Here is a 13,935-nt window from a genome sequence, read left to right as displayed (position 1 = left end):
CCCTCAGCACCCTAGGGTGTCCCGGTGCCCCCACTGTCCTTCAGGGGCTCCTCAGGGAGCTCCTTACGGGGCGCCGCAGGGAGGCCCGGAGCGCCTGAGGGTCCCCTCGGTGCCTCAGGAGGTCCGCCCGTGCCTCGCAGCGCTTCCCTCAGGGGAGCTCCGCGCCTCGGGGACCGCACTACCGCAGGGAGCCGCTCCCGCCTCTCGGGATTCCCCCGCGCCTCAGGGGTCCCTCAGTGTTCCTTCTGGGGTCCCTCAGTGTTCCTTCTGGGGTCCCTCAGTGTTCCTTCTGGGGTTCGTCAGGGTCCTTCTGGGGTCCCTCAGGGTCCCTCAGGGTTCTTCTGGGGCTCCTTCTGGGGCCCTCAGGGTTCCCTCAGGGTCCTGGGGTCCCTCAGGGATCTCTCAGGGTCCTTCTGGGGTCCCTCAGGGTCCTTCTGGGGTCCCCGAGGCGTCCATCTGATGTCCCTCAGGGTTCTTCTGGGGTCCCTCAGGGCTCCTTCTGGGTCCTGCAGGGTCCCTCAGGGTTCCTTCTGGGATCCCTCAGGGGGTCCTCGGGGTCCCTCAGGCTCCTTCTGGGGTCCCTCAGGCTCCTTCTGGGGTCCCTCAGTGTTCCTTCTGGGGTCCCTCAGGGTCCCTTCTGAGGTCCAGGGGTCCATCAGGGGTCCCTCAGGCTCCTTCTGGGATCCCTCAGGGGTCCCTCAGGGTCCTTCTGGGGTCCCTCAGGCTCCCTCAGGGCTTCTTCTGGGTCCTGCAGGGTACCTCAGGGTCCTTCTGGGGTCCCTCAGGGGTCCCTCAGTGTTCCTTCTGGGGTCCCTCAGTGTTCCTTCTGGGGTCCCTCAGGGGTCCCTCAGGGTCCTTCTGGGGTCTCTCTTGGTCCTTCTGGGATCCCTCAGGGGTCCCGCAGGGTCCTTCTGGAATCCCTCAGGGTTCCTCAGGCTCCTTCTGTGGTCCCTTAGGGGTCCCACAGGGTCCCTCAGCACCTCGCGCCTCCCGCACCTCAGCCCCGCCGCCCCCCTGGGCCTCAGGGGCTCCTCATGGTGCTGCTGTGTGAGGGGCAGGACCGGCCCCGTGTGCACCCCAGCCAGACCTGGGCTTCCACTCATAAAACCCCCCAGGAGCCTCCCCAGAAAATGAGTAAAACCCATCTTCGGCGCCATGGCTGCTTTTTTAAAGGTTGTGGTGCCTCACCTTTCCAACATCAGGCACAAGGGGCAGAGTGAGGGGTGCAGGGCAGAGGGTGTCAGGGAGCAGCGGGATCCTGAGGATGCCATTTGTTTTTTCCCCGTTCAATACTAATTTGCTGATATTCAGTGATAAGGTGGCTGCAAACTGGGGGAGTGTTGGAGTTCCAGGGCAACTTCTGTCCTTTCAGCCCAGGTGAGACACTGATGCCAAAATCTTGTACCTTGTAGCTGAACAGCTGGTCTGTTTGGTCTGGGTAATGTTTCCTCCTCAGTAAACCAATATAAATGTGGTATGGTTTATAAAACATGTTTTCTTACATCTTTGCCTCACCTAAATCAGCTTTATTTACTTAATAACCTCACATTATAATTACAACACCTTTGTCTGCTTTGATTGCATTCCAGTCCTGCTCACAGTCCTGGGTAAAAAAAAAAAAAAAAAGCTATTTTGCTAAAATATTTAACATGTTAAAAATTTTGCAGGTGTGTATTTGTTTAATATACTTTTATAGCTGTAATCTGTCCTCATTACTAAATGAAGCGCTAAATTTAGCATAAAAGCTGTCACCATGTTCCAATCAACATGTCTTAATGACTGCCAACAAATGGAAACAAGGCTTCCACAGGAAAAAAAAAAGCACAAAAAGTGCAAATGCAGAACAAGGTTTGATCAGCTGAGTTAATAAAAGGCTGCTTTAGGTCAGGAGTTAAATCACCCTGCTGTGTTTGTGCTATTACTTTAATTGTTACCAGGGAAGTCAAGTGGCTGTGGACTCAGCAGCATCCCTTTGGGACCTGTTCATGGTGTTTCCTTTCATTAACATCCCCCATTTACAATGAGATGTGGAGATCTCCCAGAAAGTCATTTTTCAAACCAGTTAACGCAGGCCTTGTTAATTCCAGCTAATGGAAGTTTTTAATCAGGATTGTCAGATGGTGCTAAATCAAGCACCTCACTCAAGTGTGAAACATGGAATATCCAGTGTTATTACCTGTATCAATCAGCTCTCCATTCTGGTAAAATGAGTATTTTCCTCTTCAATCCAGGCTTGTCTAACTGAAACAATTGGGACTCTCATTTTTTTTTTTTTTTTACCCTTTCAAGGTGTCCCAGAAGAATCATTCCCTTATTCTGGCCAAGACTGTTGTTAGTGCATTTCCTGCTTACCTTTGCTAAGATATTAACTGCTATTGGCAGACCTCCAGTTCTTTCACATTCCCCCTTCACACTTTCTAATGGTTGTAGGAATTAACAGTTGTGGTTTGGAATATGAGAAATGCATTCTGAAGTGGCACCGACTGACACCAGGTGCAGTTGTGGCCCTGAATTTCAAATACTATTGATTGTTTACCAGTGAGCAGGAGTTTTCATGCTCTGTAGGTTCAGTGCCATGGAGTACCCTTGGTTTGCTTTACTTTACCTGTCCTTCCTGGCAATTAGCTTTCAAACTCCGAGGAATTTCATTCTTACTTTAATATAGATGAGAAATAGCAGTAACTGTGCTTTCTACGTGTTTCATATCTTCTTTATTTTACAGGGTTTAGTTACAAGTGGAAGGCAGGTCTTTGAAACACAGGATGGCTGCTCAGCAGCTAGTCAAGCAAAAGAAAAAGCCCTCTAAGGTAAAAAATTAAAATATGGTGGTGCAGACAATCTTAGCTCTCGGTATGGGACCTGGCACACCTCTGCCTACAGAGGAGGGAAATCTTTCTCTTCTCTGCACTGTTCTTAGTTGGATTAATTCCAATTCAGTGAGAGGCAGTGTGGGGCTCTGACATGATTTGACTCAATAAATGTAGGCTCATTAGCTGTGCACAGAGCTTTATTAGCAGGAAGAAAGCAATAAAGTAATAGAAGAACTAAATTTAGTGCAGTGTCCACTGCATTTTTTGTGTTGGCATCACGCAGTGTGTATTTACTGTAGCTCCAGGTGCTGTTTTACAGCTTGGAGTTAAAATCACTCTGTTGGCAACTCAGGCTGCTGTCAGAGCTCAAAAGAGCAGCCTTTGGTACAGCGGTGGCTGCCACACCAGCCCTGGCGCTTGTGTGCCTCCACCATTAAAACTGCTCACCTTTTTGAGGGGCGGCTGTCTGTTAAGTGCCAGCATTGGTATAGTGGAGGGGGTGGGAATGTGATAAAGGGGAGGGCTCATCCAACCAGTACACTCTACATCTGAGTAATGATGTCAGATCTATTGATCTCTGCCCTTAAATCATTTAATCCACCCACCTCACACATGAGTCTTCCCTGCCTAGCTTAAATACCAGAGAAACCTTAAAATTTCTAAGTTACCCTCTTCCCACCTTCTGAGACTTGTTTCTAAATCTAATCGTGTTACACTTAAGAAGGTGCTATTTCTGGCCTTGCCATGCTTTTCCAGGAAGCAGTGCTGTTCCCTGAGAGCATCACCACAGAGCAGCAGTCCCTGATGCTGGTGAAAAGGCTCCTGGCCATCTCCGTGTCCTGCATAACCTACATGAGGGGGCTGTTCCCAGAGAGCTCCTATGGCACACGCTATCTGGATGGTAACCCCTGCAGTTTGTGCTGAGGACTTCTTTCTACTCATTGCATTTTACCTGTAATCTGCCTTTTACCTATAATCTGCTTTATCTGTTATCTTCTGGCTGCACGTGTGTGTGTCTTCACTTTGGGTGGGAGTTGGCTACAGATTCTCAAATCTTCTCAAGTCTGGGTGCAGACAGGACTTCTGACAGAGAGCATGGAAGACAACCTTGAGCTTCTGGCTTTTCTGTTGGTGTTCCTCTTGCTTTAGAGTAATTCCTTGGCTTTGCCAGCCCCATGAATCAGGTTTCAGAGCCAGGAGAGTGACTCAGAAAGTTTTAAAAGTTTACTCCTATTGGAATCTTCTAATTTTTTTTTGATCTTTGAACCCATGAGGTTCACATTTTTAGTTTTCATTGGGAGGCTGAAATTAGATTTGTCGGTTTTTATAGAATTGTAGGATGGTTTGGGTTGGATGGGACTTTTTAAAGACCATCAAGTCCAACCCTCTGCCATGGGTAGAGACACCTTCCAGTAGACCAGATTGCTCCAAACCCCATTCAACCTGACCTTGAATATTTGCAGGAATGGAGCATCAACCTTCTCTGTGGGCAACCTGTGCCAGTGCTTTACCACCCTCATTATAAAAACCTTACTTATGTCTAATCTAAATCATCCCTCCTTCAGTGTAAAACCATTTCATTATTGGGATTTGGGGTTTATTTCCATGAAAACTATTTCATATGTGCTTTGGGAATCAGAACTTTATAAGAAAAAAAAAAAGAACTTCCAGAACCAAACTCTTGTCACATGATCCCAAGAATTTAGTGATGCTTTGATTTATGAACATCTTCAAAGTGTGAAATGTCCCCATGAATTCCAGTCCATTTCTTTGTTGTCCCTTATGGCATTAGTTGCCCTGAAAAATGTGCACATGTACTTTGTAGATTTGGTTGAAGGCACAGAAATCCCAAATTAGTTCTTGATCCCTAACCCTGAAAAGCCACTGGTCAAATGTCAGGTCTGTCTAGTGCCTCTTTGATGAGGGGTGTTAACATCCGGCCTGCTCACGTCTTCAAAGGCCCCTTGTTGAACCCTAAAGTGTTATTAATGCCCCTTTTCTCCTGTAGGACAGGTGTGCCTTTTGCCATTCTGAATGCTGGGAACACAGGTAGAAGGAGCTGTGTGGAAAAGCTTCACAGAAAGTTTATTGTGAGCACAGTCATTGGAGCATCACTTCACATGGATGTTGGTGAAGTCTGAATGCAGAAGGGAAGGTGTTAGGGAATGCTCGAGGATGGAAAGGAGGAGAGGATAAAGCTTCTGGTGTTTTATGATAAAGCTGCTGGTGTTTTGTAATAAAGTTGTAACTCCATCCCTTCTTCTGGGAGAGCCCAGGGCTTCTGAGGAAAGCTCTGACATTTACAAACCCAGCAATAAGCTTGTGTCAGCCCACCTGGGACTTGGTGGAAACCCAACATTTCCGCTCAGGAAGGACCTTCAGATAAAGCTTTTATCCAAAAAAGGGAGGATGGACTGGCTTAGTTTCAGTGTTTGCCCAAGAGCTGTGATAAGGATTGTAACTATGTGCTAAATCTGGTTTTGCAGACCTCTGTCTAAAAATTCTCCGAGAAGATAAAAGCTGTCTGGGATCATTGCAGATAGTCAAGTGGTAAGTGAGTAACAGCGAAACCAAGACAAGATTGTGCTGAGTAGGAGACATTTACCCCTGCATTCTTCTTCTTCCTGAACTGGAAAACATTGTGCCCTGGTGCCAGGGGAGCTCCCACTGCAGCTGGGGGTGCTTGCCTCTGTGTAAGCAGGACAGAATTAGTGACTGAGATCATGTGAGTTCAAGGTCTGTGGAAGTGTTGGCTGCAGTGAGGTCATGGTCAGGCCCCAGAGCACATGTGGCAGCAGAGGTGCAGAGAGAGGGTAAAGACTGTCATGAGATCCTTTCTGTTGTGTTTAGTTTTTTCTAGTTTCATTTTGATAGGGATTCTTGCACTTGTTTTTCAGTATGTACAATATTTTATCTCCCTCTCTAAGAACTCCACAGTTTTCTACAGGATGTATTTTACAGTTGGCATCTTCCCAACAAACATAAAAACTGTCCCTGGTGTGCTGGGGAGATACCTTACTGCACATCCTTTGACTCTAAGAGTAAATTTCTGGCCACTGCTGCTTTAAATAATATTTACTACTTTGAGAAAATCCATTGCTGTAAACTCTGCATCAGATAACAAAGACTTACAAGACCAGACGTGTTCAGATTGAGCCGAGCTCTGTACAAGGCTGATGGGAAAAGAGCCATCAAAGCTCTGGCTGGGGAGCTGGAACAGAGCAGTGAGCAGGGACACACTCAGAGCCAGCCTTTGGCCTCCAATCCTTGTCTTTGGCAGGATCCAAGCAAGCTCTGGACTGACAGGATAATGCCCCAGAAGTATAAACAGTGCACAGATGCAGAAAGGAGAATGTTGCCTTCGGGACTGACCTGAAAAGGACTTCACAAGTCCCAAATGTTGTTGGTTGTGTTGACCTAATTCCAGAAAAAATGCCCTTTAGCCCACATCTAATGAGTATGTTTACAGATCAGGAGATAAATATTGCTGGTTAGTATTAACATGTGTTTTTTTCCATGGCAGGATTCAAGGTTGTTTTGATGCTTTGGAGAAGCAGTATGTAAGTGTTTTTTTCACTTTTTATTAGAGTGTCCTATTTTTTAATAAAGTAAGGACAAAACTATCCTTCCATTCCTGCTCTATTTCTGTTGTGATCTTTGATGCTCAGAACAACATTTACAGCTGTGGAACAAGGGAAAGACCCTGCCCTCAATATGAGATTTGGGATTTTATGCCTTGAGCTCAAATCCTATCTACTTTCTCTGGGCTCTCCTGTCCATGTTGTGGGAGCCAATTTGCAGCCTGCAATGGATTTTCCTTAATTCTGTGCTCCACATCTGTGTTCTCTTACATCTGATTGAGATCCTGCCAGGCAGAGCTGCGATCTGGATCTCCGGCCTGTTTTTTTCTTGAAAGAGGTTCTCTGCTTCTGCTGTCCTTCATCTCCTTTTCCCTAATCTTTCCGCTTCATCTCATGTTCTCTAACCCTCCTGGCTTTTCTCTCAGGCTTAGAATTTATCCCTTTTTTCCCCCTTAATTCACCAAATAAGGTATGTAACTACTTCAGGACAAAACCAGCTAGCAAGTGCTCATATTCCTTGCTGATTCTCACATAAAAACTGTCCTGCACAGGAAAAAGCACCAGCTGCTGTCCTCTGTGTCAGCACTGTTCACCCAGCTCCTCCAGACCAGGTGGAGCACTGGTGGTTCTGACACTGATGATCTGAGTGTTCCTCAGACATCAGTACAACTATCAGTGTGCACAATTAACAGTGTTGTGAACGCAGTTTAGCGCTTGCTGACAGCTCTAGGAGATATTTAGCACTTTGTTATTTATGAGAGACATAAATTAATAGTTTGACAAGGATTAAGGAAAAACTGAGGGATTTAATGCAAGTTATAAGATTGTTTTTAAGGGCAGTCCCATGTGCAATTCCCTGATAGAGCATAAATTAAATACCTTTGGAAAAAATTCCTAGCAGAAAGCAAATATTAACCTTCAGTAGGGATGGGTGCTCTTCTGAAGAGTTTTAAACCAGTATTTGGGGATTTGTTTGAAAGGAGTCCCAAGGGGGATTACTGGGCATGGAGTTGTTTTTGGGAAACTGTGTCAAGGCGGGCAAACTGGCCACTAGGTGTTGCTGATGCTGTGCTAGGAAGAATCTGCAAAAAGGGTTTTAACTACTGGTTTGTTGAGTGTATCTATTCCTTCTCCCTGTGTAGGCAATCAGGGTTTGATAGGACTTGCTTTTCCTTACCCGCTAAGATTAGATGTTGATTTTGTGTTTTGTTTTGGGTTTCCCTCCTTAGCTACACGTGGCTGTCCTTGCAGTAAGTAAATGAATACAAAATTGTTTTCTCTCCCCTTCACTGCTTGAAGGAGATACAGAGTCAAGGTTGTGGTCAACCCATTTGTGCCTTTTTTATGGAGAAGCAAAAATGTGTGTGATTTTTAATAGAGCTGTGACCTTTCTTAGATACAGTAAATGTAGAGTTCAAGGCTGCATGGGAATGTTTTTCTCAGCATGTCAGATTTCTGACTGAGGCATTATTTGTGTCCTTAAACTCTGAGAGGCATTTGCATGTGATTCCTATCATGGAAGCTGCCATGTCCTCTCCATTTCCCCCTGCATAAAGGTACTCCTTATTAATCTGATCCTGGAAAAACCACACACTGGTAGTTCCATAGGCAGCTGTTGGCCCCAGCCCCCTGCAAAGCACCAGGAGTTTTGCTCATCATCTACTCTGTGCATCATCTGAGCAGTTAAATCTCAGGCATCAGTAGCTGCCTGTGAGGGCTGGAATGGGAATTGACCTCATTCCTCCAATATTGCACACATGACTGTTTTCTACCTGTCTTTGAAGTGGTAAGTATTGACTGCAGATAGAGGAAGGCTCTTTCCCAGCCATTCCTTTTTCTGATCCCATACTAAAGATAGCATAGTCTCTGTGTAAACTGAAAATATCCTTGTTAGTCACTGGTTCAAGTTGTCCCAGGGAGAATGTCCTCACTGTGCTTTCTTGTAACAGATTTACACCAATCCCGAGGTAAGAAAGAGTCTTAATTAATCTTTGAGGCAGCTGAAGGCATGGGTGAGTACATTTGTATTCAGAGTGGAGTGGAGGCTTAAGTCCTACCCTGACATAGCTCCTTGGTGACCCCATTTCTGTTCCTGTGCCTTCACTCCAGAATGCCAGCTCAGTGAGCTGCATTGTGATCAAACACCCGGCTGAGGGCCCACCAAGGCCTCAGGCAGGGATGTTAGCAGGCAACTAATGGGCATGTTCACAATTTTGTTTTCTTTTCCCAAAGAGGAAAAGTGGGAAATTCAACATTACTCGTTAGCAAACCACCTTTTTAACAGATCTGATGAAAAGAGCTGGTTTGTCATGCAGAGAGGTGTAGGACAGAAGTCAGGAATCCCTTCAGATCTGGATGGGTATGTTGGGTAGTGCCTCCACCTCTTGGTGTTCCCTATTGTGTTTCTGTTTCGTTTCATCTGGGGGGTGTGATCCAGGACTGAGGGTCTGCATCCACGCTGGGGATCAGAGAACAGCTTCAGACCCTTTGCATCTGAACCTGGTTCCAGTTCTGCTGCATGCCACCTCAGAGTCAGGAGCTGAGCCATGCCAAGGCTGGGATTTGCAAGGAAAGCTCAAAGTTTAGAGCTCAACTGAGCTCCTACTAATCGACCTCATTGTCTCCGGAAAAAGTGAATTATAGGCATGGAACTAGTGTACAATAGACCCTTTCTCTTGGGGGGAAGCTGTCTATTCTTCCTAATTGCTTTATTCTCTAATTCTTGTAAATGGAAAATCATCCACTATTTTTGCCTACCTTAAAAAGAGTCCGAGACCAGTGAAGTTCAGCAACTTTTTTCCATGCAATATTGTTTGGATTTCCCTGTGGGAAGAGTCCTCCAGGCCCTTGTCCCCATACAGAGCACAATACCATGCTTCCTTGTGACACTGGTCACCTGTGCAGCTTCCCAGTTTTCCTTTAGCAAGGGACACTGGGAGGATTGCCCAGCCCTGGAGCCTTGCTAGAGACTGAAGTTGTAGAGCCAGACCCACAGAGGAAGTGGAAGGAGGAGGCAGGAAGTTTGTAATTTTGTTGTGATTCTTCCAGTGCTAGGTAAGATGTAGCTGCTAAGAGAATTTGCCAAAGATTTTGCAAGCAATAATAGGGTTAAAAGTGTCAGCATATCACTAGATTAATTCTGTGCTCTGGCAGAGAGTGTGAAAGGACTCTCCAAGCTCAGGACACATCTTGTTTCTCAAAGTGATTTATTTCTGCTTCTGTCTCTTTTTACATCTCTAGACAGTCACTGAAATGTATCAATTCAAATTCAAGTACAAAAACAAGGTGCCCCAAATGGACATCAGCAGGTAAGCATTTAGGTTGATTTCTCAGGGTTACACTAAAAACTATATTCTTGAAGCATTAAGAACCTGCACTTCATGATTTACCACAGAGGTTGTGGACTCCTCATCCCTGAAAGTGTCCAAAGCAAGGCTGGATGGAGGAACCTGGTTTAATGGAAGGTGTCTGTGCAGATGGCAGGGGGGGAGGGCAATATGAGCTTTAAGGTCACTTCAACCCAAACCATCCTGTGATTCTGTAGTTTAAGCAGGTCCAAGTCATTAAGCAGCTGTAAATACCATCAGAGTTGAGGATATTCACCTTACAGAGTATGAACTGCTGGGAGGATGAGCTGAAATGCTCTTACATAGCACCACAAGGCCCTCAGAGTACACCTGAGCCAAGGACAGTTGGCAGAGATGATGCCTTGTCAGGGAGGCCATGCAGAAACCAGCCCAGTTGTTGAGCTTTCTTCTGTCTCTTGCATTTCCATCAGGCAGCCTCGTGCTTTCAGATGAAGCTTGCTTAGGTTTGAGCCCTTTCACCATGATCCTGGGCCCAGGATTTTTTTTTTTCCCTTGAGCATTTGCATACGTGTTCTGCTTGAGCAGCCCTGTGTGGGTGACCTGAGAGAACTTTCACTTAGGGTGCCTGAGCTAATGGGCAAAACATGTGGCAGGAAGTAGCAGCTTTTTGCCTCTTTTTGGCACTCTCTGTTAGCTATTTAAAGCTGTGTTTAGTAGCCCATAATCCTGTGGAACTTCAAATAAATACTATCAAAGGCCATTTGCTATAACCAAAGCAAAGAAAAATAATTAACCTGCTTTTACTTTGTTCTGCAGTTGGCATGGGTGAAAGATGGATCTTGGAACCTGCCTGGACAGCAAGAGAGCTCTGCTGTCTTGTGTGCTCCTCAGGAAGCTTCTCCCCAGCACTCCTGGAGTATGCCCCTAGCTGCTCTTTCTCTAAGCACATCCAAATAATTTGTACCATAAGGCAAAATTATTTTCTTTTGGGCAAATCTAAATTATCTACGCCATCCATTTCTGCTTTGAAGCTGCTGTCCATTGTCCTCACACTGAGGGGAAGAGGAGATCTGGGATTTGAAAGATAATAGATAGTCCTTGAGTACTTTGGGGTTTTAATCAGCCTTACTTATTAATTCCTAGAAATAAGGACAGTCCCCACATGGAGCTGGGGTGTCCTTTGTGTCATCCAGGGAGAGGCCAAGCTAACTTGCTGTAATGCTTGCATGTGCTCTGAGGCTCCAGAGCCTGTGGCACTGGATTCGTGGGCCCTGCTTCCTTGGGGATTGGCAGTGCTGTGGCATGGCCATGCATGTCCCTGCAGTCTTTAATAATCCAGAGTTCTGGCACAGATCAGGGAATTGTGTTATCTTTGCTATCAGCTCCTTCAGCTGATAACCCTGCCTTTTACACCTGCAGCAGTTGTCCTGTGCAAACTCTGGGAGAGAGGTTTTGTGGGGCTGCAGCATCACCTCCAAGGGGTAAGGGGAAACTTTTTCCTAAACCATCCTTTTCTTATTTTAGATGGATTTTGGGGGAATTCCTTGCCACAGATCCCTCTCCTTCCAAAGTTCTGTTCCTTATCTTCTGCTTTTTTACTCCATCCTGCATCAAATTCTCAGTGTTATTCCCATATTGAAGCAGTGCTTGACCTGTTAATTCCCATGGATATCTCATTTCCGTTTTTTTCTTACGAACTTTCCTTCTGCCATTTCTGATCTGGTAATCCCACAGTTTGTAATGGTGATGGATATTCCACTTTAGGCACTGCCAGTATTTTCCTCTCACTGTATGTTTCTGAACATGCAGGATTTAATCAAGGATCACAATGCACATCTAATACCACAGAATTTGTACTTCATGATCTTAGACGTCTTTTCCAACCTAAATGATGCTGTGATTCCTTACCTTGGGGAGTCAAGCTGTTCCACAGCTACCCCATTTACATGACCTGAAGAAGTTCACCTGGAAGGGGGAATTGGTCTTAATTTATTCCTTTCTGAGAGCCATTCAGTCAGTCAGCTTTATCCTGGGATATTCTTGGGTTAGTTTTTACTGCTTTTGATGCAATTTGGGCTGATTGTGTTGGGCACCCTCCAGCCTATGCATAATGTCAGGGGTCTTCCAAAGATGTGATGAAGGAGCTACACATCTTTATGACCCCTTCTCATTGAAAGTTAGGGAAGTTCAGGTCCCTTAGTCACACAGTGATTCATCTGCTCTGTCTGAAGTTGGCTGGCTGCTCTGAGTTGCTCATCTCATCTACCTCAGTTTTAATCAAAGAGAAACAAACTCCTCTGGAGTGCCATTCATCCCACTCATGCCACCCATGGGTCTCTGTCTGTACTGCTGGCTTGAAGCAGCCAGCTGACATTTGAATGGGTGAAGGAGGTGAGAGGAATGCCCCCTTTGTCACTGCTGAAAAATGTGCCTCTGAGCTGCTTTTTCTTACATGGAATTGAGTGAGAACATGCAATTCAGTTCTCTTCAAAAACTGCAGAATGGACTTGAAAATAGCCCCGTGATGAATCGGCTTTAGATGGGATCCTCAACTCATTCCTCTCATTCCTGAAATTGCTTAGGTGAAAGGCACTTGTTTTATGGTCCTTTGATCCAATTTAATCATGTTCAAACAAGTGAGTCATGACATTTGTGTAATGGTTGCCCCAGCTCCCAAGTCTGTTCAAATGTAAATGCCAGGCCTCTGAGTTTGGAGCGGGTGTTCTGCGGATGCCGCCCCATCCCTGGAGCCTGTTTCACTTCCCTGTTCTTCTGGAAATGACATAAAGACATTGTAGCTTTGTCACTGGTGGTTTCAGGCAAGTCAGTGGGTGCTCTGTGTGTGTAATTGGATCATGAATATTCATGTCTGAGGATAACAAATCCATTATTCTTCTTCCGATTGTAGCAACCACAGGGAGTTTGTGGCGGGGCTGTGCAGCAAGGATGTCAAACAGGCCAGCAGACTCCTGCTCAGGACCCTGTACCTGCTCATGCAGGACCTGGGGCCACTGCCCAATGACATCACCCTGAGCATGAAACTGCTCTACTACAACCATGGTAGGTGGAGAGCAGTGTGTGCCTTGGGGAAGAGTTCCATCAGTCTCTGTAATAAGTGTGAGCCCTGTGAATAAAATAAAGCATAGAAAAGGTGAGATTGGAAAAGCTGTTGGCTGAAAGCACTGAGAAATGGTGTAACACAGTAAATCTTTCTGATGCACAGGGATAGCAGATGTTTTTAGGAAAGGTTTGAAATCCATATAAGAAGTACAGCTATGTGGTGTGAAAGGGAAAAATCTTTTTTCCCTGGTTTGTTTTTTTTTTTTTTTTTTGGGTTTGTTTCCTTAAGGAACAAGCAATGTCAGGTTTTGTTTCAGCACTTTAATGGTATTTCAGCATCTTAAAGTAATTATTTTCTTTGAGCTCCATGATAACATTTGCTCAGCTCATTTTACTCTTTGCATTCTGTCCCTTCCTCCTAAAACAAAAATAAAAATAAACTAAATATTTTTAGTAGTTGATGTTACTTGAAGCTGGTTCATATCTGCTCTTTCTAAATCAGACTAGGGAGAGATGGAACTTGGTTTCCCTCACGCGGTTCCCTCTCCCTGTGCAGTCACTCCCAAGGATTACCAGCCCCCTGGCTTCAAGGAAGATGGCAGCCCTGGTGACCTCTTGTTTGCTGGGGATCCCATCAACCTGAAAGTGGGCTCAGTGTCCACTGATTTCCACTTCATGAAAGTCAGAGTGACAACTGAGAAGAAGAGGGTGAAGAGGGCTGACAGCAACCTGATCCCGAAGAATGGCCCTACTGAGATCTCCCACCAAGGGCTGGACTGCGAGGAAGATGAGGAGGAGGAGGAGTGCACAAAGGTATAGAAATAGCTCTATTTGATTCTCACCGGAATAACAGAATTTATCTAGCAAAAACCTCCTTAAAAGAAACATTTTCTATATGGATTTACCACTTGAATGTATTTTTTAGGTTATATTATTAAGACAAAGCATCATTTGTTTTACAGAATCACCTTTGCCCTGTCAGAGCAGATTCAAATGAGCATGAAGGGGACAAAAGTGACACCCATGCAGGTAGGAAAACAGAAACATCTTTTTGCTTTGAAGATAAAGGTAAATGCCCAGTTTCAAAACTGAAGGAGCTTCTGCTCCTGATTGTATCCCAGCATAATGTATTCCACACTATGTCCTGGGTAAGGTCATTCAGTGCTGTTAATTACA

At 45.4% G+C, this 13,935-nt stretch overlaps 1 protein-coding gene and 1 long non-coding RNA gene across 13 annotated transcripts in view; one reads left to right on the top strand and one right to left on the bottom strand.

Annotated features, from left to right (window-relative positions):
* Positions 1–13,935, top strand: part of HORMAD2 (HORMA domain containing 2) — a 43,487-nt gene that overhangs the window by 131 nt on the left and 29,421 nt on the right. For 7 of the 12 annotated variants that reach the window (XR_014958628.1, XM_085592872.1, XM_085592866.1 and 4 more), the window contains exons 2-11: positions 2,723–2,807; positions 3,567–3,711; positions 5,297–5,360; positions 6,334–6,370; positions 7,621–7,641; positions 8,341–8,358; positions 9,632–9,699; positions 12,608–12,759; positions 13,316–13,572; positions 13,722–13,788. Coding sequence is in view for 11 of the 12 variants with exons in the window: in XM_085592872.1 (XP_085448998.1) it covers positions 2,763–2,807; positions 3,567–3,711; positions 5,297–5,360; positions 6,334–6,370; positions 7,621–7,641; positions 8,341–8,358; positions 9,632–9,699; positions 12,608–12,759; positions 13,316–13,572; positions 13,722–13,788 (874 nt within the window). In the remaining variant the exon portion in view is untranslated. Of the gene's footprint in view, positions 1–47; positions 1,378–2,722; positions 2,808–3,566; positions 3,712–5,296; positions 5,361–6,333; positions 6,371–7,620; positions 7,642–8,340; positions 8,359–9,631; positions 9,700–12,607; positions 12,760–13,315; positions 13,573–13,721; positions 13,789–13,935 lie in introns of those variants that run through there. The other 5 variants (XM_085592867.1, XM_085592868.1, XM_085592869.1 and 2 more) reach the window with 5 other exon arrangements.
* Positions 5,676–13,935, bottom strand: part of LOC146765988 (uncharacterized) — a 31,320-nt gene continuing 23,060 nt past the window's right edge. Inside the window, exon 2 of the long non-coding RNA XR_014958629.1 lies at positions 5,676–13,935. This exon is cut by the window's right edge and continues 21,946 nt beyond it. This is a non-coding gene — a long non-coding RNA (uncharacterized LOC146765988).

This window comes from Lonchura striata, chromosome 15 (genome assembly GCF_050655825.1).
Source record: "Lonchura striata isolate lonStrDom1 chromosome 15, ASM5065582v1, whole genome shotgun sequence".
Taxonomy (NCBI): domain Eukaryota; kingdom Metazoa; phylum Chordata; class Aves; order Passeriformes; family Estrildidae; genus Lonchura; species Lonchura striata.
This window is presented reverse-complemented; position numbering and strand designations above follow the sequence as displayed.